At 42.9% G+C, this 25,943-nt stretch overlaps 1 protein-coding gene across 1 annotated transcript in view; it reads right to left on the minus strand.

The window, feature by feature from the left end:
• Positions 1–25,943, minus strand: part of LOC144109672 (phosphatidylinositol phosphatase PTPRQ-like) — a 116,550-nt gene that overhangs the window by 56,180 nt on the left and 34,427 nt on the right. The window contains exons 12-21 of the mRNA XM_077642474.1: positions 24,018–24,182; positions 19,805–19,938; positions 14,219–14,402; positions 14,089–14,159; positions 7,170–7,395; positions 5,801–6,100; positions 4,563–4,859; positions 3,390–3,640; positions 2,535–2,607; positions 436–536 (exon numbers count right to left, since the gene is read on the minus strand). Of these exons, the coding sequence (XP_077498600.1) occupies positions 436–536; positions 2,535–2,607; positions 3,390–3,640; positions 4,563–4,859; positions 5,801–6,100; positions 7,170–7,395; positions 14,089–14,159; positions 14,219–14,402; positions 19,805–19,938; positions 24,018–24,182 (1,802 nt within the window). The remainder of the gene's footprint in view (positions 1–435; positions 537–2,534; positions 2,608–3,389; positions 3,641–4,562; positions 4,860–5,800; positions 6,101–7,169; positions 7,396–14,088; positions 14,160–14,218; positions 14,403–19,804; positions 19,939–24,017; positions 24,183–25,943) is intronic.

Below are 25,943 nucleotides of genomic sequence, written 5' to 3' on the forward strand. Positions count from 1 at the left end.
CCAAGTCCGAAGAATTCAAGATGGCGGCCTCCATAGTAAATCGATATTGCAACCCACATGGTGATTGATTGGTGACGTCATTAGAATATCAAATTGGTGATTGATTATTGAGTCATTCATATCAAATCTAGAAAAACAAACAGCTAACGCTCGTTACTTAATCTTCCGGACGGTGGCGGCAACTTTTTATTTACGATTACATTCGCTATAGACGAGAAATGCTTATTACTTGACATTAATGCACTCATAATCTAAGTTCTTAGTGCAATAAACACAGTACTCTGCGAACAGACTCGCGGCGGAACAATAACAGCAACGATAACCTTCGATGCAATCGTCAAAATTTTGGTCTTAAACACTTTATTATCGCCTTGCACAGCTTACACCAGATTTTGATAAAAAATTATGTTGTGTGTGTGAATTGATCATCCTTACCACAAATGTCGTGGACATGCCGTTCGCTCTATCCAACATGTGCCAGCGGATCCTTAGGCTGTGTTGTTGGCGGTCAGAGCACTCAATTTTCTCAGGACCTTCTGCAAAAGAAAACAAATATGCACTAGCAGGGTTTGGATTGAATAAACTGCCTCGGTGTTGATTCCAAGTTCGTCACGAAAGCAGGTGGAGATATTGGCTGAGGCGTTAGTGGGACAGTCTTGCACAAGGAGTTCATCGTAAGAGACACATTGTTTGGGCGGAGAGAGAGAATAAAGAGCGACAGATAATGTTCCAAATTCTGCAAGTGCGCTTTTGCATGACCCGCCGCAGTGGCTCAGCGGTTAGGGCGCTCGGCAACTAAGCCAGGGTACCTGGGTTCGAGCCCAACTGCGGTGGGCGCGTTTCGATGGCGGCGGAACGCAAAGGCGCCAGTTTGCTGTGCGATATCAGTGTACGTTAAAGATCCCCTGGTGGTCGAAATTATTCTGGAGACCTCCACTGCGGCACGTCTTTCTTTCTTTCCTTCTTTCTTTCTTCTCTTTCTTTCTTTCTTTTCTTTCTTTCTTTTCATTCTTTCTTTCTCTCTATTTCTTCCTTTCTTTTTCCTTTCTTTTTTTCTTTCCTTCTTCCTTCCTTACTTCCTTTTGTTCTTTCCCTCTTTCTTCAATTCTTCCTTTCTTTCTTTCTTTCTTTCTTTCTTTCTTTCTTTCTTTCTTTCTTTCTTTCTTTCTTTCTTTCTTTCTCTCTTTTTTCTTTTTTCCTTTCTTTCTTTCTTCCTTCTTTCTTTCTTTCTTTCATTCTTTCTTTTCTTTCTTTCGTTCTTTTCTTTCTTTCTTTTCTTTCTTTCTCTCTATTTCTTCCTTTCTTTTTCCTTTCTTTTTTCTTTCTTTCTTCCTTCCTTACTTCCTTTTGTTCTTTCCCTCTTTCTTCATTTCTTCCTTTCTTTCTTTCTTTCCCTCTTCCTTCCTTCCTTCCTTCCTTCCTTCCTTCCTTCCTTCCTTCCTTCCTTCCTTCCTTCCTTCCTTCCTTCCTTCCTTTCTTTCCTTCTTTCTTTCTTTCTTTCTTTTCTTTCTTTCTTTCTTTTCTTCCTTCCTTTTCTTTCTTTCTTTCTCTCTATTTCTTCCTTTCTTTTTTCTTTCCTTCTTCCTTCCTTATTTCCTTTTGTTCTTTCCCTCTTTCGTCATTTCTTCCTTTCTTTCTTTCTTTCTTTCTTTCTTTCTTTCTTTCTTTCTTTCTTTCTTTCTTGCACTCCTTCCCTTACTGCGCGGTTCAGATGTCCGCCGAGATGAGAGACAGATACTGTGCCGTTTGCTTTCCCCAAAAACAAATTTTCGTTTTTCCACGTAACTGTGTTACCAAAGGCAAGGTGGCCGACTTCTCTATAAAAAAAAAAAACATGCATGGGCAGCAGGACAGGCGCTAAGGGTGGGGATAAAATGTAAGAAATGTATTTTGGATGAATCAAACAAACGCTATTCCTTTTTGCTTTGTTTCAGCTGGAAACGCAATGTCAACCATCTTGTCTTGGGCAACATTGTTACGCGTGAAAATGCATTTGCGGAATTTTGAACATTTCTTATCAAATGTCAGCAGTGGCCGGTTTTCTACCGTACCATCAGCGTCAAATGAAACGCGAACAAATGAACTCAAGCGCTAGCAGAAAGAAAGAAAAATTATTGCGGCTGGAGACGAAAAACAGGCGTGTCGTATTAACACTTCCAAAGAGCGGTCTTTCCATCCACGATGCGAATAGCAGCCGTTCTTGTATGCTGCTTTGCTTGTGCAACACCTTCCAGTTTTGCAGTTAGCGTTGAAATTCTCTTGTTCGCGTTTCATTTGACGCTGATAGTACATGTAGGGAGGAGGATGAAGGGAAAGAAAAAAATAAAAAAAAAGATGGATTTGAAGGTCCGCAGCACAGCACGTAACGTGGCTGTGAGAGCCATTACTTAGTGAGAACAAATAATTTGCAGTGAGTCTAGTCTGGAGCTGAAGACACTGCCCTTTCAGTATCTGAAGGAAGCCTAAGTGGCTTTCTTCAGAAGAAGGCACAGGGCCAAAGCCCCAAGTAGGGTTCGTATGTTTCAAAGACGTACCTAGTTGCTCCGTAGTGATTTCCAGCTCGGAAGAATAAGGAGAGTAGGCTGTTCCTTTGTTCATAGCTCGCACCTGAAAATTTCAGCAATTAAGGCAGTTTTCCTCGGAACGAGGGCCACGACTCACAGAAGAGGGGAGAGCTGTTAACAAATGTCTAACAACGGCGTGTTTAATATGGATCACAACAAAAATGCACTAGCGTCTTTGAACTTCGCGTCTGGAGTACTGACGTAGCCCGCCGCGAACAGATTTAATTCAGCGAACTTGTTTTCCAGCCGGCAAACTTCATAGCTAGGGACCCACCGTGGCGGATAAGACTATTAGTACATGAAGTGCAATTTGTTTTTATTTTCTAACATTTTTTTAATTTTTATTGAGCAGGGCTCCTGAAAAGTGCGATTTGAGTTTAAAGTACACAATTCTATCACCAGAGCCATCTTGGCCAAATTTCATTTATATAGCGCTAATTTGTTTAGCGGGTATTGAACATACTAATTTCAGACTATAAAACAACGGTTTGCCAAATTTTCATGGGGACCTCCTGTGTTGAGTGCATGAGGCACAGTTTTGTCCAAGAGCGTTAGGTCTTCTTAGCTCGGTCGTTGGCTTCGCGCTGTGCTGCAGTACGTGCACTGTAGTACCCGAGGGAAATGAGTAGTGGAGGCCACAACACTATGCAAAGTATTCGCTCCCACACCTCACCTAATGCCAAGAAATTCTCCTTACGCGCCTCATAAATGGTCACGTGACATTTTTTATTTCTCTTTCAGCACAGATTTTGTAGCGCTGTGCACTAGTTCACGAGTTGTGCTGTTTATGGGAAGAACAGCAAATAAAGGATCACCCCAACTTACCGAAAAACTATAGGTTGTGGCTGGTTGTAGGTCCTTGATGGTGTAGCAGTGCCGTCCGACAGCATATCCTGCGACTTTACAATCCTCATGGTCCACATTCCGCTCAACAGTCTCTGACAGAGAGTCGCCACTCGATATTTTCAGCTGGTAATGATCGAGTATGCCTCTCGGAGGATACGGTGCCTCCCAAGATAGGCGAGCTGTGGTCTGTGTAACGTGTGACGCAACGAGACCCTCTGGCTCAGCAGGAGCTGCAAGCAATACCATCTTTACTTGATAAGCATTGCCAAAGCCATTCCACACTGGAGAACAATTTTCGGCAAATTAAAGAAAGGTACAGCCTTTTTTTTCAGCATGATAGAAGCTGATGCGTTGAAGTGAGGTATAATCAAACGCCGGTATAGGAGGGTGCTGGCAACGACGTTTTTGTTCCAACACAGCCGGAAAACTCTGGAGAAAGGAATTTTTCAACACGAAATAGTTTATGAACATAATTTTTATATGTTGTAACAGTTCACTAAAACAATCCTGATGTCCGCAGATCCACGTTTTGCAGGCTTGAATTTTTTTGCTATTAACGTTCGGGCTACCATCATTAACGTTCCGCATTTGTTTCCTAAGACAGTCTTAAACGCTCGATGCGAGCAATGGAAAAACTTTAAAAAGACACATTTTGCAGCGCCTCCGAAGAATGGATCATTAGCTTCAATATTTCCATAGCAGGAGCTAATGATACTACAATATTCAAAATTTTTGTCCAAGAAAGCTGGACTTGCACCGTAAGGCTAGGGTTAGGGGAATGGAATGTTTTGCAAGTTTTTTTCACTGAGGCTCCGACAACCTGTTCAAAGCCGCGGACAGGTTTATATGCGTATTTTTAGCTTGCGGCACACTCTCGTGTCCCGTCGAATACGAGCCTAGCGAAAGCGGTTAGTACAGTATAGTAAACCATGCATCAGACTTTTAACTTCCCGTGGAGTGCTTGTGAGGGATTAGAGTATTCCAAGAGAAATGTGGTCTCGCTACAGTTCACTTACTAATCATTTGTCTAAATTGATTCTGTGCTGCTATTCGCACAATAAAATTTTTGACGGCTATCTTCGCGGCGGCTATTTGCTGTGCGACAGCCATTGTCTTGTCTCTAGTGCTTTTATGGATCAGACAAGGACTTACCAGAAGCAGCGGTAGTGAAGTTCACAGCAGCGAACAGCGGCGACCGCCCTGCTTCATTCCCAGCGAAAACTCTTGCCTCGTACGCTGTGAAAGGCAGCAAGTTCCCGCAGACATGAAAGGGATAAGACGTGTTCCACTCATGACTCGTCTTCTCCCACGGGTCCCTGCTTGCGAACTCGAGATGATAATAGTATGTCCTCGCGTTGATTTGGTCGCAAGGCATTTCAGACCACGTCAATAGGTCTGTTCCCGGCAGGGGTGCCGAATGCTGAAGATTGATCGGTCGACCTTGGGGATCTGTGAAGCCAAAAGCAGGATTGCAGATTTTGAAAATGTTTTTAGTGACAATTTGAGCGCCATATTCAGTGTTTCTTCCGCGCATCGAGCACGAAGAGTTCAAGAAATGAAACGTCGTGAATGCGGGCCCAGTTTACCATTGAGCAGAGTGGTTATTTATTACGGAAAGCTGACTGAGGTCAGCAAGCATTTAAAAAACAGTATTTATGCAAACCGAACTGTAGGCATTCTTGAACGTGATGAATCAGAAAAATGACTTAATGAGTAAGATGCAACAAACAGGCAAAACTTGAAATTGATACTGCAGTTTCGCGGATGCTGTCAGTGAACTAAAAACTGGTCTTTCTTCTTTTCTCTTCCTATTCTTAGGAAAAACTGCGCACTCCGAAAATGGCCTAAAGAAAATAGACAATATTGAAGGGGGCTTGAAATTATTCGTGCATCCCCTCTTCTTTGCGCCAGGTAGCATTCAGGCGAGGTTTGGAGACACCAAGGATCCAATGGCTGATGGCCTTCACTGCTCGACTAGGCTCATTAAACTAGTCATTATAGGGATGCAGTACCAATGCGGTTTGTCTTCTCTTGCCTTTTGATATCTGTGCATAGCCGAAAGCGTATGCATTTTATGCTCCGAAAAAAAAAGCTGAGTTGATTTTAGGCATTTATAGATTTCAGGAGCACAAGAGACCCATCATTCAGCAACAAAATCTTGGTAGCAGCTATCTTTTTTGCTGTCAGCATAGTAGACTGTAGGCTCATCTTAACTAAAGCGCCTGCATTTTATAATGCTCCAGTAGAAGCCTCCTGTATTTGAAAAGATGCTATGCAGATGCTTCGAGCGTTCCTCGTATATGCGTCCAAACCTTTCACAGGCAGGAAATTTGCTTGGGCTTCTGTATCACCACACTTTATCGCTATTTCAAGAAGAATGAAGCACTCACCATCCGGAAGTGTTTGGGCCGTCATATTGTAAGCGGGTCCAGCTGCGATGGTTACAGCCGCTACGGAAACAAGATATCTGGTCGAAGGATGCAGACCCGTTATAGTGGTGCTCCTGGTAGACGACGGCACAGTTATTTGAGTCTCTCCTTGCTCCAAACGAGGACAGGATGGTGCTATAGGCGTGTACACGACCCGGTAGTGGCGGATGATACCGTTGGACTCTTGAGGCAGGCTCCATGACAACTGAACATCATGAGCGGTTGTTTTCTCAAGGCGGACTTTTTGGATCACTGTTGGAGCTGGAGAAGAAATCCAAAATTATGTATTTCATTATATTTGACTCTTTCTCGTGCAGCAACTAGCCGCTATCATCGTTAGATATTTAGTGATTACTAAACATTCTCTTTTGTGAGGCAGATATATAAGAAATGAACAGCTTTTCGTTCGAATGAAGACTACTGGTAAAAAGCCCCAATAAGGCGGCGCCTGGCCCAATATCGTGCCAAGTTGCGTGCTTCCGAGTCGAGGCTGAAACAATTTTTTTAGCTGTCTGCCTTTTTCTGGTTTTCACGCACCACTCCTACCGTTTTGTCGTCTTGGTTGCCTTTGCTATTTTGTTTCTCCGCTGCTCAAACACAACTATCCTATGGCTGTTTTTGCCGCTTGGGCTCGCGGTTTTTATCCAGTTTTGCTGCGTTTTACAGCTGCAATATGCGGATGTGCATCGGGTAATATACCGTAACGAAAATAAACTGTGCCATCGGTGAGCGAACAGATGGCAGGTAAACGCTTAAGTAACTGAAGTATTGACAATTGTGCTCCAATATGCCGAATGCATGCCGAATATTGAACTGCACAAAGTTTGGCACCACTGAGCAGCTCGTATAGGATCCATAGAGCAACAACCCAGTGAACGGGCAAAAAATGGGTGGTGTTTGGCGTACTATCTATGTGCGAAGTGGGCGCCAATAATTGATTTCTACAATGAAAAGGTGCATATTCGTTCGCGCTTTTCTCATGGAAAAAAACTGACAAGGGATGAGATTGCAAGCGTTAATGTACAGTCTCTGAAGTCACCTATCGAATTTAGACAGCGTGAGCAATAATTTAAAAGAAACTGTTGTTGCTTTTGAGCCCATCATCAAAGACAGAGTTACTTTGTCAGTCTACATGAGTGCCACAAATTATTCCACAAAGTAATCTTCGTCCGATTAATAATACTCTGATTATAATTATAAAAAAGCGGTGATATCGAGGGTGTTTTTTTTCACACCTCTGGTCGAAAGGAACATTTTGAAACAAGTAGGCAATATTAAACATCTTGATTTCTACAGCGCTACTCTAGTTGTAAAAAAAGAAATCTCTTACCATCCTCTGCAGACATTACACTCCATTTCCTGGTCCAGACGCTCTGCTTGCCGCAAGGTGTCTTAATGCACATCCTGATGTCTGTCAGTGTGTGCGGGACAACTGGAATCCGATACATCTCAACAGGATTCGTTTCTATTGACGTGAGGTTGAATTCCACCGATGTTTCGTTGACATCAAGGACCACGCTTGCACTCCAGCAAGACCAGTGCTCACGAGCCGGATTCTGTGACAATTGTTTTCGCGTGAGTAGCCGTTGAATATTACATATACGGGTGTAAATCTGGTGGGCCAGTAACAGCTACTTTCTTGCGACGGTAACATGAGTTTCCTTCTTTTCTTGAAGATAAATGCAGTGCTTGAAACTCGACAAAGTGAAGAGGACACCATTATGCGGTAAATAGTGTCTACTTTAGAGTCAGTTCTTGGGCTAGTTGGTATTCTTGATTCACGTTCATAGTATTCCAGCACAACGGCACACAGCCAATGAAAAGAAGACGCAAAAGAAGAAGGACGAACACAGCGCGGACTGACAACTGTTTAATCAGAGACGCGCGCACAGCTTAAATACTCTCAGACCAGCGTAAGCGCACATCGTAAAAGAACCAAAAAGGAAAAAAATAGGAAAACAGAATCTCATCAAATCTTTATCGCAAAAACTTTGAAAGGAACGCCTTTTCTGCATTATACAAAAAGACTGAGGTATCACTGACGCATCCTGACCCAGCTTTTTTAATATAGTAGGCCTCTATCGTTTCCGGGTTGTTTTTAATTTGCTTCAACGACCGCCTTAGGGAACACTCAAGAGACCTAAGGAATAGGGAAGGTGCTAACCTTGTCGAGCACTGCGCAACTTGCAAGTATTGCACACCGAGGTTTTCGGGAGTAAGGATTCTGAGCAGAAGCAAATTAAAAACAACCCGTGAAACGATAGAGGCCTACTATATTAAAAAAGCTGGGTCAGGATGCGTCAGCGATACCTAAGTCTTTTTGTATAATGCAGAAAAGGCGTTCCTTTCAAAGTTTTTGCGATAAAGATGTGATGAGATTCTGTTTTCCTATTTTTTCCTTTTTGGTTCTTTTACGGTGTGCGCTTACGCTGGTCTAAGAGTATTTAAGCTGTGTGGGCGTCTCTGATTAAACAGTTGTCAGTCAGCGCTGTGTTCGTCCTTCTAATTTTCCGTCTTCTTTCCTTTGGCTATGTGCCGTTGCGCTGAAATACTATGAACGTGAGTGTCTACTTTGTTTGGTCGTGTGTTTCGAACGCAACATTTATTTTCTTACGCAACACTCTCCAAAGCAGCTGCTCTTCCTCTCCCCTCAGTATGACTTAGTGCCACACGCACTCATTCAGGATCGTACCTGTAATAGTATCAAGAAAAAGGGGGATGTCATTAAGTTTTTAGTTTCGAAAGGCAATTACCGTTGCTGCCTCCACAGCGACGCAAGGTTTTTAGTTGAGCCCTGTTAGCCACACCGATGAATTAAAACAAATTAGGCATTACTGGCACAACTTGCACGGGGGTGTTTACCTGTGCCAATTTTCTGTATGAATATAGTACGTACTCTATACACTTCAATGAAAGACGTCAGTAGCGGGTGGTATTGTGGGTTGCCGCCATTTAAGCGCAACGCAAGGCATAAAACAAGGCCCTGTCCCAAAGTCCCTTTCAGTAGGCAGTGGTTCCATTATCAGAGCTCAAAAAGTCACATTAAGAGCAAGCTGTAGCAGCGGCTGTGACCGGCGCCCAACTCAGCACGGTTTACGAGCTGTTTAAGCGCAGTGAATTCATTTTCTTAAAGGTTTTTAAAACACAGCCACTACATCTCAGACATCACGCAACGGACATCCGCTAGACTTCAACTAACTTTTACTAGACGCATACATGACATATATACACTAGTGAACAAAGAGATATTTTCAATTTTTTCGCATAAGTCGAAAATACCCCACATATAAAAGACCTGTGTGCTGTTTCTGAATATATTATGATGAAGTAATGCCATCTTCTTGCGTGTTGAGTTTTTGTGATTTTTTTTTCATTCATGGGCGCTTCTCACAGCGTTAATCTTCTCTCTGTTATAAATTATTATTAACCTGCTGTGACTTTAAGGTGATATATTCTGCGGTTACATTTATTACTCTATCTCTGTACAAGCAATGGGTGGAGTGTGAGTGTGAGGTTGTCATAACGCCATCAGGACTCCTCAAATAGCAGTTTAACTATGTGATGAAACTCCAACACATTTCACTGAATTTTAGAGTAGCGCAGTCGACACATTCACAAGTTTTGAAGAGGTGTAGGCTCTCCGGAGGTTTGGTTTCTCAACCTTCGCTGGAGATACCACAGAACGACCAACGAAGTTGTTGGGAAAGACATTGTTCGAGCGTGCCTGAAAAACTCTAAACTGGCTGTTATCGACATTTCAGAATGTTTGACCCTGTTATCAGGCTATACAGTAGTTGTATGGACAGTGAGACGTCATGTGCGATTTGCTGAACTGAAAAACAGGACGCCAGCTCAAGGCCCATACATCTGTGAAATGAATTGGGCTTCCAGGGTGATGTAGGTATAGGAACCCCAGTGCAGATAGGGGACGAATGGAAAAGAGTGATTTAAGTAGGTGAATAGAATTTCTTGTCGTGCGGAACTGATGGGATTCCGATGTATACGTCGCTTCGAACGCAATTTATGCCAACCTCGTTGTCACCTTGCCGTGCTAAACCACAGAGGTGGGAGCACAACAGCACAGGGCTGATTCTCCTCTCGCGGAGTTTGTCTGCTTGAGTGTATTCAAGGTACCCTGAGAGAAGAGGTCTACCAGAACACTCTAGAAAAGGTTATGCTTCCACAAGCACACAAGAATCGGGTATTTCAATATGCGTTTGAAAAGAATTACGACCTGACGTACATTTATACGTTTGTGCAAGATTGGATGAAGAAGAAGAAAGTTTACATTATCGAGGGGTCAAGCCATTTTACCCAAATAACTTTAATTGTATATAATTGGATAAGCGTCGTGCTTCGTTTGAGGGAGAAAAATAAAAGCAGCAGCACCAAGTATAAAGTCGATAGGCTGCTGCAGGAGTGGGGACACTAGGCTAGACGTTCAGTGACAGCTTCCTGGACTCTATGCTTCGGCGGGATCAAGGAGTGATAGCCGGAAAAGGCTTGCATGTAAAGTATTGATGCATTACGTTATTGTGAAAAGGCGTTCTTTATACGTTTTCCTTAATATGGAATACAAACCATATAATCGCCGATATCACCACACAGCGCAGAAAGCAGTTGTTCAATAAATTTGCTGAGGCAACAGATTGTCGCTTAATGCGATGATAAATATTTATTTCCATTTTCTGAAAAACTCTGATATTGTCGTCACACCAACCTTGTGCGCAAATTTCAGTGCGCTAAAGGAAGTTATATTCCAGGAACTGATATATCATACCTTTTTGTTCCCTGCTGTAGCTTTCATTGAGCTCACGCAGGTGCCTCGTTATTCACAACAGGTTTAACTGCTGCCTCCCCTTCTCTTGCTTGGCATGTGATTGCGCCGATAATCAATTTATTTCGCTGGCAACGCCAGGAAGGGGTGCTAACACACATGTTGCCCGCCTTGTAAATTTCAAAGGAAATTATTGCCGGCAGCAGTTATACCTATTCTGAGTGATGGGTCGCCTGCATGTGGTCAAGGAAGCCTATACATGTCGTGTGTGCGTCCAGTAAATGTTAGTTGAAATCTAGCCGGTGTTCCCAGCGTTTTGCCTCCATTGAAACGCGGTTGTAATCAAACCCGCGTCTTGGGGGTGAGTAGCCAAGCACCCCAACCGATGCACAGCCAGGCGGCTTTTACACTTCATTCATAAAGCCAATACTATTGGGTTAGGTAATTAATTTTTATTAAACAAATAACTTTTTGAAACAAACAGCACAGCATACTAGGGCATGCAACCCTAAACAGCTCTCAGTTTGTTTCACTTGGTTGGAAAATCCGTGCTTATCAAAAGCTTCGTTACCTTAGGATGGGTCCCCGACAAATTTATTGACAGGCCAAGGTGACGCGTTTTACAGCTATATAAGCTGAGCACTGCGTTGCTGAGAGTTGCGAAATTAACCGGCCTGAGAAACTACCGTGGTCACCTTGTGTTCGGAACAAAGACTACTCCTCAGTTTGCGCCTTGAACATTGCTTAAATGTGTTTTGAGCAACCCTGGATCAATATGCTGTTGTGAATTTTGGCTCCCACGAATAATAACACACACCCCTTGCTTAAAAGGGAACAGAGCAAACACAGGACAAAGAGAGGAATGAACAACACAGGCGCTGACTTACAGATTTATGTTTATTGGAAAAGTGCACACACATATTAAGTAGTCTCAAGGCTAGCTGTTAGCTGAGTCAACGTCAGGGGCGGTGTAAAGGGACCGATAAAAGCGATAATTTCTTAAAAGCTATAAAAGTTTTATCATGAAACGATGCCTGTTTGAAAGGTGACATGAGAGAATGAAAACAAGAAGATGCAGTGAAGGATGGATAATGGGCATGCGGTTGAGTAAAAAAAGGAACGCGCTAGCACTTTATGTAAAAGAGTTAAAAAGTTAAATAAGATAAACTGTCTAGATAGGCAGTCTCCTTTGTCAATACCTTGATGGTGGGACTGCTGACACACCTGTCGCCACTGTTTTGAATTAGGTAAGCTTCATGTATCTCACTTGTGCGCTCTCTGTAGTATCCTTTCAAAATGTTTTTCTTGTCAAGGGTTGGCAGGCAAGAGCATTTTTTTGCAGTGAATGAGCAAGTTGCTGCGTGTGCCGGTCTTGAGTGGATTCGAGAGTTCCATCAGACGCTCGTTGATACATCCTCCTGTTTCTCCAATGTAGGACGCACCACATGATAGAGGCATCTTATATACAGCCGAGATCCCGCATGGTTTTAACTATGGCGTCCTGTGCTTGATCTTGCACGTGCTTTTCGGCAGATCTTCTTGATGAACTCTTATGCATAGGCCTTCTAGTTTGTTGGGCCCCGAAAAAGTCATGCGTATTCCGTGTTTATCGGCTATTTTCTTGATTCTGTGGCTTGCTTCGTGTAGGTAGGGAATAACCGCTGACGTTGACTCAGATGACAGCTAGCCTCGAGACCACTTAATATGTGTGTGCACCTTTAGAATAAACACCAGTTGTAAGTCAGCGCCTGTGTTGCGCGTTCCTCTCTTCGTCCTGCGTTTGCGCTGTTCCCTTTACGCAATGTTAAACCAACTAGGCCGCAACACCACCCTCGTGAACACACCCATCACATTGGAAAGGTGGCGAGGGCGCCTTTACAGCCGTAAAAGCGCTAGGTCACCATGCAGCTGCTGCTGGTAAGCACACACATTTAGCAGTAAAGTTCCAAGACTACTGGCGCAACCTTATCCTTGCGTGAAGCAGTCGCCAGTGGTTTCGTGAAATCGGCTCAGCGGAACATGAGAAAACGCATGAGCCATTTTAGAGAGCAGCTGTTAAGCACGCGTTCATGGGCTGAGCGGCGTCCATTGCCATCGTCGTCAGCCTCAGCGTAAACGGCAGAGCGAACGAGCAGCACAGCGGAGGTTTAAAGTTAGCTAAGACGGCGCAAGTAGGAAAAAGGAGGAAGAGGGAACGGTGGCAGCCAGAGGCGGTCTCCGCGGCAGCGACCCGCTAAGAGATGGCGCCTCAGTGCGCGTGCCTTCGCCCGTTCGCCCAATGAGAGGCTCAACAGAAGTGGACCGCTATGCGGTACACCAAGCCGAAATTCTCAGCCGCCTCCATTCGGCACGGCATGTTTCGTATGCGGTGGCCTATTTTTAAAATCCCCCGCAGCTCTACTTAAAAATATTTTTACAGAGAAGCGTAATCATCGGTCAATTTTTTTTGCGCAAATAACGAGACATTTTTCAAAATTTGAACATGTTTGTTATGGCGTAAGAGCACCATTGCCAAAAAGGAATGAAAAAGCAACTCATGATCTGACTTTGTGTTGGGATAATATCGTACCGCAAAGACAAATTATTGGTGAACATTTTGCTCTCCGACTGTGAATCAAAAGATTTATTCATTTTCCTTGCTCTAAGAGCACTCAGGTTTTGTGTTGAAACTTAAAATGACATTGTCTGTTTGTTGCGATGACATTGAGTACGCGTTATTGGCGCAATTTTGTATTATCCAAAGAGCGTCAGGGGTCACCTGTTTTGGTCTCCACGATGCGGAGTGAAATATCATGTTCCCAAACATGGCACCCCAAGATTTCCCAGTGAACAGTCTGGGAAAACTGACACTCACCCCCAAACCGATGGGTACTCACTGGCAAAGGGGATGGAATCCCGCCTGTCTGCGCATTAGGTTTTCTGCTAAGGCCTGCAGCGAGCGGCATAGCGGGTGATGAAAATGCCTCTACACACTTACAAACTTCTTTTTAGACTAGCCATGCTGTTGAGGCTGTCCAATCAGTCACTTCAAGACAAGTTAACCACTCGTGATTAGGGGCCTGGATTTTTTTTAGAACATCAATTTAGAACATCAATATTGTTTGTTGTATACTGTTATTTTTTCTTTACATGATTTATTTACCTTTTTTCTCCTTCTTATTTCCCCCAGAAGATTTTGGTGTGAAACTTTCTTTAAAAAGCTATGTTTAACGTTTGTGCCAAACTGTATGCGGGGCAAGAGCCATCGTCAGGCGTTTCGCCTTTTGCTCTTGCTCCTCTTTCTGCATCAGAAAGAAACAAATAAATCGAATCAAATCAAATCAAACATGGTACTCTTTCCAGAAAAAAAGACTATACTTCAAAGGCAGGGAAACAATAATAAATCAGCAGTTGTGACGGAGGTATGGCGGGCCGACACATGCCAGCGGCGTAAGCAAGAAGAGAAGAAAGCCAGCCTTGAAGACATACTTACTTGCCATTTCACCACAATTTCACTGGCGCTGTGGTTATCAAAAGAGACGTTTTCTGGTGGTATTTTGGGCACTGGGTAAGAAAGAAAAGAATTAGCTGAAACAGCTTTATGCTGTCTCTGTATTTGTTACCTCCGCATTGGGTTTGGAAACGTGTAGCTTTCGCATCCTGCTCCGTGTACAGTCCGTCTTCAGTGACGACCAGTATTCGAACTTCGTATTCAGCGCCGACCATCAGGCCATTTACGAGGACGGCATACATCTCTGAAGACGTCGCACTGACGGTTTTGCTTTGCCACGTAGTGCCCGGAACCACCTGAGCGATACAAAGTTTTGCGTTTACATGAATTGTATGGTCCAAGCTGCCGGAAGGTTTGTTCTCATCAGTCATTAACTCATGGTGGCCCAGAATGGCCTGCGCTCGGGGTGAATGATAGGCAGTGTGTTCAGAAACTAGACAGGATGCCGGCAGTACTGACGTAGCCGTAAAGGACACAAGGAAGGCGCACCATGGCCGCCAGCAACACGCACTTAATCCCTTTACTGCAAGTTCTTGAATATATGCAACCTAGCCATAATGGCTCCAAAAACAAAATGAATTTAGATTTGGAGCTTCCTGTGCTCGCTGTTGCATTTCTACAACATACGTTTGAAACGCGCGCCGTCTTGTGCTGCCATATCTACTTATTCAGCGGAATTATTGCCAAACAAACGTGGTGGAAGCTTCGCGAGCTCACGTGTACTAATGCCGGAAAGTGTTTGCAATTTTATTGGGTTTCTGAACTAGATAAAGTGCAAGAAACGTGCAAGAAACTTTTTTGGGCTTTAATAATTATCAATATTAATGTGTAGAAGCCACAAAACTTTCTTTATTTGGAGCGGTTATTTTGTGACAACGAACAGTCGATATGTTGCGCATATGCAACAAGGTGCACATGGAGTCTTTTCTCGTGAGAACAGGCGATGGATCCTAAAACCTTCTATGTACTGGCGCTTCCTTCGGAAAACGAAGACAGCGACCTTTCCGGTAGTGATGATAATCCTGAGAGCAAGTTTATTTCTTAGAGCATTTTTTTGTAGAATGCCTGAATTTTTTCGCATGGGGGCTATTGCGGAGTCTCAACAGCACCCACTCCAACACAGGATGTGAGGCTCGAAGAGGTATAATTTCTGGAACATCATACATCGTTTCAATGCTAATGATTGCTTTTCTGTTTTTAGGTTGGCCACTGTGTCCTTTATAGCGAGAAGGGGCAGCATTTCAAGTTTCAGAAATGCACAGCAATCTGTATGAACTACTGCTCAAAGTGAAGTGCTCACATCTGCTCGACAAACAAGATGAATTGTTTTCTCCAGTACCGCACGGCGAAATGACGCTTTTGTTGTGTTTGTTTCAATACTCAGCATTTGTATTTAATTCTTACCAAGCGCTATATTCATTTTTGTAATGTGTTTTTTATCTGCATGCGGTTGCAAAATGTAACATACATATTTTGGGTCATTAAAAAGTGTACAAAACCATTGAACGAATTTTTCATGTGCACACAGTGATTCTTCTGGCTGCCTGCGTCTCCTGAAATAATTTTATGACGAAACAAAAAATCGCGCCGTAAAGGGTTACGAAAGCATTCTTATCGAGATTAACCTTCTTGCCTGATGTGTGGAAGAAATGGTACGCACTTCAACGTTTTATCCTTAAGGAGAGCGGCACAAACGGTACTGAGGGTTCAGGCCGAGAAAGTAGTGCGACATACAAAGGCGCTCAGACCCAGCGAGGCCTTGAACTAGGCGTATAGTTGCGTCGTGAGGCCGCCCTAAGGCGTTGATAATAGTGGTTAATAATAGTCGCGACTGACAAGCGTCAGTAGTGTTGTTACCAGAGAGTGATCGTTTGAATATTAGAAATGCTCTGTGACTAGTCGACGCCGCATCACACTAACATCCACTCAGCTTGCCAGCATCTTATGGAGTAAATTGTTCCCACTCTTAAAAAACAGTAGTTCCATTGAGCAGCGTTGCACACGATGCTGGTTGTCACACGCTAGTTCTGCAAATATTGACGCAAATATTGACAAAACTCTTAGGATTAAATGAGTTAACGGGGTTTATTCGGACGAAGTACGTGGTTTTCGAGCCTTACCTTTATATAGGGAAATGGCCTTTAAGCTTAGTTGAAAGAATGAGATAAATAACCCACTATGGCTAGATCAGTAGTCCTCTCCTCGGCGTTGTCATCATTTCAATCACGATCAATTAATGACATGCCACAAGCGAAGATGGGTTATGCACTCGGTAGTTTTGACTCTACGTCCAGTGCACGAGATCTCTACCAGTATGACACGTGCTAAAGCGCCCACTTCTAGGCGTTTGTCTCTCGTCGGGACAATAGATGAGCGGTTCAAATAAATCAAAAACCGCTATGGCCGCATGTAAGGGCTCTCCTAGCAATAAGGTTACTGAGAACGGGTATTCTCAGCTTGTAAACGAGAATGTATACCTCATGCTATTAAGAATCAGCGATTGTCCCGTAATGTGTTATCAGAATAACTCTTTCTACCTATGAACGCTCGCAATCAGTGATATGAAATGTTCGAGGTGTATTTCTGGAGGTCTACGGGTACTGAAAAACTGAAAAAATTTACGTCATTAGGGCAAGTGCCGATAAGCTGTGCGTCCTAAAACACTCATTTAAAAGGGTAATTCTGCTTAATCCCAGGTTAAAATACCAGCACAAAAATCACTCAGGTTGTCTTAAACCGTCTACTTAACTAAAAGCCTACAAGGCAGACAGCCTAACCTACTGGAAGGCCTTTCTTTCAAAACAGTTTAGTATGCGGCGACAGTGGCTTCGAAAGTTATAGTCTAAGCAAGCTGAAAAATTAACTTCTGCTTGCTTGGAGGATGGGGGCTTTTAGGCGAACATTTACTGAGGCCACACTTTTTGTTTTGATTGAGTAAATAGAAATAATTTCTTGTTATCTAGTTTTACGTAAAAATAATCGACATAGAAAATTTCTGCTAGATCCCACTTCTAGGCATGCAAGAATTTATATAGCTATTACAAAGCCGCTCTTCATGCAGTCCTATGGCGAAGGGGTGACGCCTCAGAATCTTTAAGGAACTTCAGCCTCCTGGGGAACCAGTGGAAACACTATGAGATAAGTCGCCCTAAATTAAAGTCTAATGCTGTTTGATTCAGGGTGTTGAAACCTTGGCTTTTAGATATATTCTAAAACCTTAATTTCAGCAGACGCCATTTTAGTATGTCGGTTAGGGAATAGGGTGGCACCAAGTCATACAGTAACTTACCAGAGTGTGAAATGTCGAACATACGGGGAGCCGTAAAGAGTATCAAATGATGGGCGCTGAAGAAAGGGCAGATGCTGTTTCCCTGTTAGTGCTGGTATGTTTGCGTTGTTTCTCTGCGCTCTTATGACAAGAAGCCCAACAGAAGCTTCTTGGACTGTGACTGTTCCGTTAATGTTGCCATAAATGTAATACACCAAAATGCAATCACTGCACTCAGAGCTAAAGGGCGGTCTTTCTTTCTAGATAATTCCAATAGGTAAACTTTTCGTGCGACGACTGTTCTTAGATATTGGTATTTAAATTTAATGTTCAACTTAGACATAACCGCTAGATATAAGGTTGGCGAGCGGCTGGCAACTCCAGCCTGCTCTGCAGAGCTTTTAAGCGTGGCGCTTTTTCCATTGCGGCGTCCAGATGTGAAAGGGACATTGTTATTGTTTGCTACGCCGTTGGCTTGCTAAGCGCCGAACTCTAGGGCTGTGTAACTATATCGTCGCTCTTCGTTGCGTAATTACATAATGAAGTTACTCATTTGAAGGCTATAAACCGTGGTTGCTCTTATCGTGCGGTGTTCGGCGCTCAGCGTGGTTAACTATATCATATCCCTATCAGATATTGCAGGCCGTCTTCCGTTACACGTTTATGCAGTAACTAACAGGGATATCCACTAGCTGCTTGTTGTGCTTTGTTAAATGATTATTTCTATTAATTAATTAATTTTCCCTCTGAGCTCCAGCAATACAGAGGCGATGAGGAGTCAAGCAATTTCAATAAAAAGGAAGTTCATAGTTTATAAGGAAATGGGATGCAGAGGAGTAACAAAACCAAAACTTTTCATGACATAAAAGCACAAAATTTCATGTTTTTTTTTAGTCGAATAACTCCCTTGGTGTCGATTTGTCTTTCTTAAAAAAAACATTGAATACTTTTGATTAGTTTTCAGTAAAAATAATTGCCCGCTTCTCCTTACCATACCCAGTGATTCTGGAGAAAAGCATTTTTGAGCGGTAAACCATTTAAGAACGCCATTTTCTCTTATAATGTAACATTTCACTATAACAGTCAATATATCCGCAGATCACCTTATGGCAGTCTTGCATTTTTTGTTCTATTAAAGTTTTTGATATCGTCAAAAGAGTTTCCCGTTGGTTTTCTAAGGCCGTCTTAACAGCTCGATGCGTTCGAAGGAAACACTTTAAAAGAAGGATTTTGCTAAATATGTGAACAGTGCACCAGTACTTTGAATATGGTTATAACAATGTCTAACAATTTTTCAATTTTCAAAAATTTTTGCCCGAGAATGTTGGGCATGAAATGATGAGGAATAAAAAGCTGTCTTTTTATCTTGGCTGAGTCTCACAATGATGACGTCTTTAAAAAAAAAATGACGCTTTCAGATAGCCGCGTTAAATAAAAAAAAGCATCTTGATTGGTAACTTTTTTACTGCCCCAACTTTTGTTCAGCCGTTTCCCAAATAGAGCCAAATAACATGGTTGCCATGTCACTCTGCTTTGCACTTAGCTGTCTGTCGTATATCGTCTCGGGTTGCTTTTGTGACCTGCTGTGCAAGTAGGTGACTAAAGGAAACTCCGCGCCGGTCAATAGGTCAACAGTACTCAAGTAACACTTGTTGCGGGGCTAGTTGGTCCATAGTTTTATGTACAAATGTTAGCGCAAAAATAAGAGACAATCACAAGGTAGACAAGACCACGCGCGTTGTCTTGTCCACCTTTCTTGTGATTGTCTCTTATTTTTGCGCTAACATTTGTACATAGGTCAACAGTATATTTTTCAGGCCTGAAGATAGAACACAGTTCTCTATAAATGTAGCCCTTTCTGTGTTATAGTGCTGCTAAATGGCAAAAACCTTTTTCTGCTTGTCTTTTTGTCCTACGTGACAAGAAAGTTCATAAAGTAAATGTTGCTGATGCAGAGATTGATATTGAAAATTACTGTTTTTTCGCTCTGCACGACCACGTACCACGGACGACAAAATTGCGTAAGGTCGATTTTAAAAGGCCGCTGTATCGTATCAGCACATAAAATTCTGGGCACGTTTACTATTTAATGAGTGTTTTCAAAACGAGATGAGAGAAACTTGCTTTTTTTGCCGTATCAGTGTGGGTTCGGTACCATTGCTTCATGCACCAATAGATTTTGACTGCAAATAAGCACTAGGATTTTACACTTCTGTGAAGCCATTATCTTAGGTAATTGAAAGATCGTTGATAAATAGATAAATGATAAAAGCAATTTTTCACCCGTAAGAACCTAACCTTGCATTAGTTTGTCAGATGAACCAGGTCGAGCTGATTAGATTATGTAAATCAGTGTTGACTATAAAAAGTGCTGCTGCTGTCTTAAATTTTATTAAAGGTAAGTCTCCAATTAACGGAAAAAAGTCTTACCCTGTATTGGATGCGATACTCGCGCGGAGTTCCGACGCCTATGTCATTCTTTGAGTCCCACCTTCGGAAGATGACGGTCGCTGCATCTTCTGTGACACTGCTCACAAACGGTCTAGAACGCAGCACGGGAGAGCCTGAAAATTTGTTGTAGTGATAGTATTGGACCGACAGAGCAAGACAATGGTTCTAAAAATTAGCATAAAGTAATGTTCAACAGTCTCGGAAGAAAACAGCTGTTTGTGAGTAGTAGCTAGGAGCTGGAAGTGGTAGTGGAATTCATGAATTTAGGGCAGGTTAAAATTGCAGATGCGGTGCGCGAGAGCGAATTAGATTAGAAGGATAAGAATGCAGTGGAGCGCATTTGGCAAGCTCTCTCAGATGATGAATGGCAGTTAACAAATGCAGGGACAGGTTTAATTTATTTTATTTCAATTATTGAAACATGCTGCAGACCCTTTTCGGGCCCATGCAAAAGTTTACAATGCATCAATGTGATCAAACAGAATAAAAAAAAAATGCAAATATACCGAGATCTCTGATACAAATAGAAAAAGAATAGGAGAGAATTTTATATACTTTTCTATACTTTTCTCTTGAAAGAAAAGTATATAACAACTGTATCTCAACGGCATTCACATATGGTGTATAAACGTGGACGCTAACGAAAAGTGTGCGACTTAAGCAAAACGCAGCAAGCTATAAAAAGAAAAATGATGGGTGTAACGCGAAGAGAAAGGAAGACTGAAGACTTCGTAAGGGTAGAAACGCGGGTTGGTAACATCCTACTAGAAATGAAGAGAAAGAAATGGGCTTGGGCAGGGGCGTACAATGCGAAGACAAAGTAAGCGATGGTCGTTAAGGGTATCGAACTGGATACCGAGAGACGGAAAGCTTAGAAGGGGGATCAGAAAGTTAGATGGGTGTACTAAGAAAATTTTGGTGTGGGCTAATTGGTGCATACTTTCTACGCCGCAGACTGACACAGCGCAACTGAACGAGGAAGAGAAGAAACACGAAGCACAGGACGGGCGCTGATGTCCTGTGTTAGATGGATGGCCGAGATATAGAAGTTTCTGAGAATAAGGCGGCCGCAGCTGTAACAGGACAAGGATGATAAGAAATATATTGGAGAGGCCTTTGTCCTGCAGTGGGCGAAGTCAGGCTGACGATGATGATGAGCATTCGAGGCCTCATTGATAAAAAACGCGACGTCACAGAATCCCCAATAAGTGGCAGGTGGCGTACGAGAAGAGCTCGGAGGGAGCATTGCGCGGGAAGACCAACCTGTTTCTCACAAGCCCCACCAGTCCCGTATGTTGGAAGAGATCAAGAGCTTCTGTAAGAGATCAACAGCTCAGAGACCACAGCTGATGTAAGAGATCAACAACTTTCAAAGCAATGGCATTGCCAAATCTTAGTGCAATTAAGTGTTGCTGTGAATTTTTAACGGATATTTACATCTGGGGAAGACAAGAAACTATTATTTTGCGCAAGTTCTTCGCCACAGCCCATGGTTCAGTTCTGTACCTGCGCCCTCATCGAAGGCTGCGCTGGCCCGAAAACGCTTTTGACGATGCCTGACGAGCTGCTAGGGCTTTAATTTCTTATCTAGAACAAAGCTGCAAAGTGCCTGTGACGAAATGGCGGTGGTGCCGCGTCCGCACCGGCCGTACCTGCGATTGCGCATTTTCTCGCCCGCACATGATGTTAACGCGATATGGTTAAAGACCCCGTAGTCCAGGAAATTCGGAGTGGTGCAGCGGTGAAGCGGATCTGAAGTGTCGCCTCCATGCATTTTTTTCGTGAAATCCGTTCCAAACAAATGAAGCAAAAAGAAAATGAAGCGTCAGACCATTCCGGTTTTGACCCTGTTTTCTTTCCAAAGGGAATAATGCGAACTTGGTCCTCGCTAGGCGTAAAGCTTTTGCTGTACGCTTCTACGACAGCTGACCATGAGGGCGAAATTTCGTGCGAAAGTTTCTCACTTGCTCCGCGCCTGACAAAACCCTACTTTACCAAAAACCCTTTTATTACCAAAAAAAAAAGAGTGATGAGGTATAGCTACAGGCGGTTTTTTCTAATGTAGTCTTTCGGTGACGGCAAGATGCGTTGTGGTGCTGCAAGGCTGCCATTTATCAATCTGAAGGCATGAAGATTTCTTGGCAGAGCTTGCGCAAGTAATTCGTAGTATTTAAGGCGGTTGACACAGGGAGGACCAGACAGTCAGTGAAAGAAACAAGAGAAATAATACAAGGACACCGCATCAGAGTGAAACAGCTACAATGTGCAAGTCGGCCTTCTCTAATCCCCGTTTATTGAGGGGATTCTTTTCTTGACAATTCTTGATGATGACATTGGGTTAGAAAAAGGAGGTTTTGGGGGAAATGGCCCGGTTTTTGACAGGGGTTAACCACGTGGAGGATGAGTATATATTGTGATGTCTCTTTAAAGTGCTGTTTGAAAATGCTCTTGGATTTTAGTGTCACATGACTCTGATGTATATAGTGCGCGTTTTTCTCAATAAAGAAATTATTTGCTGTCGTTTATAACACAATAAAAGTGCGAAAAATAGCACAGCTTTGGTGAATTCGGCAGAAGAATAATCATATTCATTCTGTTCAGTGCTTGCCTAAAAAACAACTGATTAATACTTACTTCGCAGAATCAACTGCGTCGTCCTTGCTTTGAACATGTCATTTGCTATGAGGTGAGACTATTCTATATAAATAATGGACACAGGTGTAATAATTTTTGGAATACTTTTCTTACATGCACATTAAGAGAGGAAGAATCTTATGTTTCTTTCGCACGCAGAGGTGAGATTTATTTTTTGGTAGCTACAACCCCAAGAGAATGTCAACGTTTATTTGCTTTAAAATCACGACATCCGGATTATTACGGATTACTTAGCATACAGAAGGTCAACCTGGTGCATTCCAGGCTTTTATACGCAGTACAATGTGTGCAGGTGACGCCTTGGTAGGAAATATCTGAAGATTTGCTGATTCATATAGTTTATATTTACTTAAATAGACACTAACTGAGACAAAGTTGAGATTTTTATTATGCATATCAGCATATAATTCCGCTCATAACAAGAGCATGTCATGCTACTGAAGCGTTTTGCCACTGGGTCAAAGAGCGTTGCTTCTCGGACTGGGTAAATTATTACAGCAATTTGTAGCGTTTTGAAAATCTTTTCTTTATTTCAGCGATGGTCGAATATTTATCTGAATAAAATTATGTCCTTGAAGAGAAAATTATGTATTTGGTTTCACTTTAGTAGCGTTGCCACTCAGTTCTAACCGTGCGTATTTTACGGCATTTTTGTGTTGTTGAGTTTGCGCATAATTTTTAATAACACTGCTGTAATTTGCGCTCGTAATTGAAAGTGAACGTTGTGATGAGGCGCGAATATTCTTAATACTGTCAATTTTCTTTTCGCAGCTTTTCATAAACTGTAGCTTAAGCGGAACAAAATGGAGCTCAACGCTGGCATACGGCTGCCAAATGAAAGCTGCTGATATTTCTCTTAAGTTTCACAGCTGAAAGAATCCTCGTAGTGCTCCGAGCCTCGATTGCGGGACCACATGCTTTCTGCAGCAAAACCTGGAGTAACTATGCTACTCAGTACAGCTAGGAGGTAGTAGCGCTAGGCAGAATCTATCCAAAACACCAACACTTGTTCATCGATTTCACATTGCACACTGTTTAGAGATTGGTTCATTTTTCGGCAACATATAACTGTTTTGACTTTTCTTGGCTTGTAGTTTGCAGTAACATTCAGAGCAGCTTAAAACGGCGGTAGCTTTTTCGTGCTGTGGCAGATGATGCACTGTTAGACGTGAAATTTCAGATTAGTTCACGTGAAGCTTTCGACGGAGGAGGACTTATTTTTGATAAATGGCAGCACCGAATGTACGGAGGTGAGCCGTTCTTGGTTTCGAGCCAAAGGAAGCGAAATCGACATTTCAGCTTGTCTGCTGCTCCACGGTATTGTTCTTTTTTTACTTGAGGTTTAAGAGTAGCATTGACTTCAATCATTGCTAGCAAGTACGTTGCTCTCGCAAGCAGTTGTTGGCCGGAGAAAACACCAAGCATTCGAGCGAGTGACCTTTCATTCGTGAAGGGCGGAGAGAGCGCTGAGGAGAGAGGACAAGAAAGCATGCCACAGAAGGGCACTAAAACATCGAATCCATTGGTATAGGCTCACTTTTATCCACTTTTATGTCGCAGTAAGGAGCGGTTCCCCAGCCTTGGCGACAGGCTCCGTTGTCTTGTGTGCACGTTCCTGTGTGAATATCGCAGGAGTTTGCGGTCTTGCAGAAGCACACGCGGCTCTGCGCGCAGTCAGCTCCGTAACGGTGAGGCGGGCAGGCTGCAAATGAAGGCGGCAAATGGTTACATGCAAAGAGCTGTCTGCATCTGATTCGAATGATCTTGTTCATTTAGCTAGCATTCATCATAAGCCTGGTGTCCTTTAGTTGATACGTCCAGAATATTTCTCGATATATCCGGGTGCTTCAGTGAACACTTTCAAAATTTTTCAAAAATAGGCTTTTTGGGGCACAAATATGGCTTTTGTGGCATAGTATTACCAGTGTTGGACACGAGAAAACCGATGAATCGTTTAAGTAGTAAGCTGGTTCAGTAATTTTTAATAATTAACTTTTTAACTAATAGAGCTAGGCGCCTGGTTAGTGATCAGTAATAGTGATATCATTTTTTATAATATCGAAAACGCGATTATCCTTGGCGCTGTGGGTCAAGAAAATTTGGCTTTTTAGACTTTTTAGGTGCACTGGAGGCGTTTCTTTGCTTGCATGCTTCCGAAAGCGCATGGTTTTTGGCAGCATGCAGCCAAATTTTGTCAAGCCACAGCGGTGAGGGTAATCGCGTTCTCGAAAGTCTAAAACTGATATGTTTTTTACTAACGACCGGCTACAAATCTGTGATTGCAACTAGGCGCCTAACTGTACTAGTTAAAAAGTTAATCATTAAATATTACTTAAACAGCTTACTGGATAAGATGATTCACCGGTTTTCTGATGTCCGTCAACACTGGTAATACTATAACGAAAAAGCTACACTTTGGCCCCAAAAAGCCTATATTTAAAAAAAATTTTAAGTGTTCACTGAAATACCCGTATACTAACGCATGTAAATGATAACCACCAACATACACCGCGCATCCTGTTATCCGAGAAGTCCTTTTCGAAACTGAAAATTTGAACGGGGTCGACACGAAGTCTAAACTAGAGCATTATTCGCAATGAACACCTTGCTGCAATCCTTGCCAGTTTGGCATTTCTGATACGGAATAGAACAGCGCCCCGACATCAAAAACAACACAAAACTGTTGTGAGTGTGAAAACGTACTGCTGTCGTCAGCAAACGCGATGCAAAACCCAGCATGCTTCTGTTGCAGCGACGGTGGAAGTCAGTTGTTGGAAGACAGGAAATCGGTTTCCACATTTGTTTTTCCTGACAGCAGAATACAGGAAGCTTAAAACGCGATGACGAACGTTATGGCACAGCGCAAGGGACTGTGCTACGTAGTTGCTAGCTCTCTCTTTCTCGTCACTTGATGGTACCGATCCTTTGGCTCGAGACGAAAGAAAATAGCTAGTTGATACTTCATGACTAAACCATGTTAACCACTCTATACATACGATGCACACATAGGCACCATACCACAAATTAGCTGCTGTTTAACTACCGCTGATAGAAGCGGCTTGGCGTCTGTAACGCTGGGTGCGTTCCCCTACAGGATAGGCAACGCGTCAACCCTGCCGCACTGGCAGGTGGCATTTAATGGTTGATCGCGAGAGGTTAGTCACTAAATGAACGCTGCGGCCTATTCTACCGCCCTCCACCGGCGAATAGAAAGGCCAAAGGTCAACGTCAAAGGTCAAGCGGTGTGACACCATGATGGACACAATATGGCAAGGACTACGGCCATACTTGACCTCTGGCTCACTTGAAGGTCAACCGGCAACACACAGCGAAATCGGGTTTATATAGCGTGGTGAAGCTCCCGCTTCAAGAACTAAAAACTGCGGAGGAAAGTTTGCTTTAATGAAGTTAAAACAGCGCAAGAAAAAACGACGGAAAAGAAAATCCGACAGAGGACGAGCGC

The sequence above is a fragment of the Amblyomma americanum genome, chromosome 11, assembly GCF_052857255.1.
Source record: "Amblyomma americanum isolate KBUSLIRL-KWMA chromosome 11, ASM5285725v1, whole genome shotgun sequence".
Taxonomy (NCBI): domain Eukaryota; kingdom Metazoa; phylum Arthropoda; class Arachnida; order Ixodida; family Ixodidae; genus Amblyomma; species Amblyomma americanum.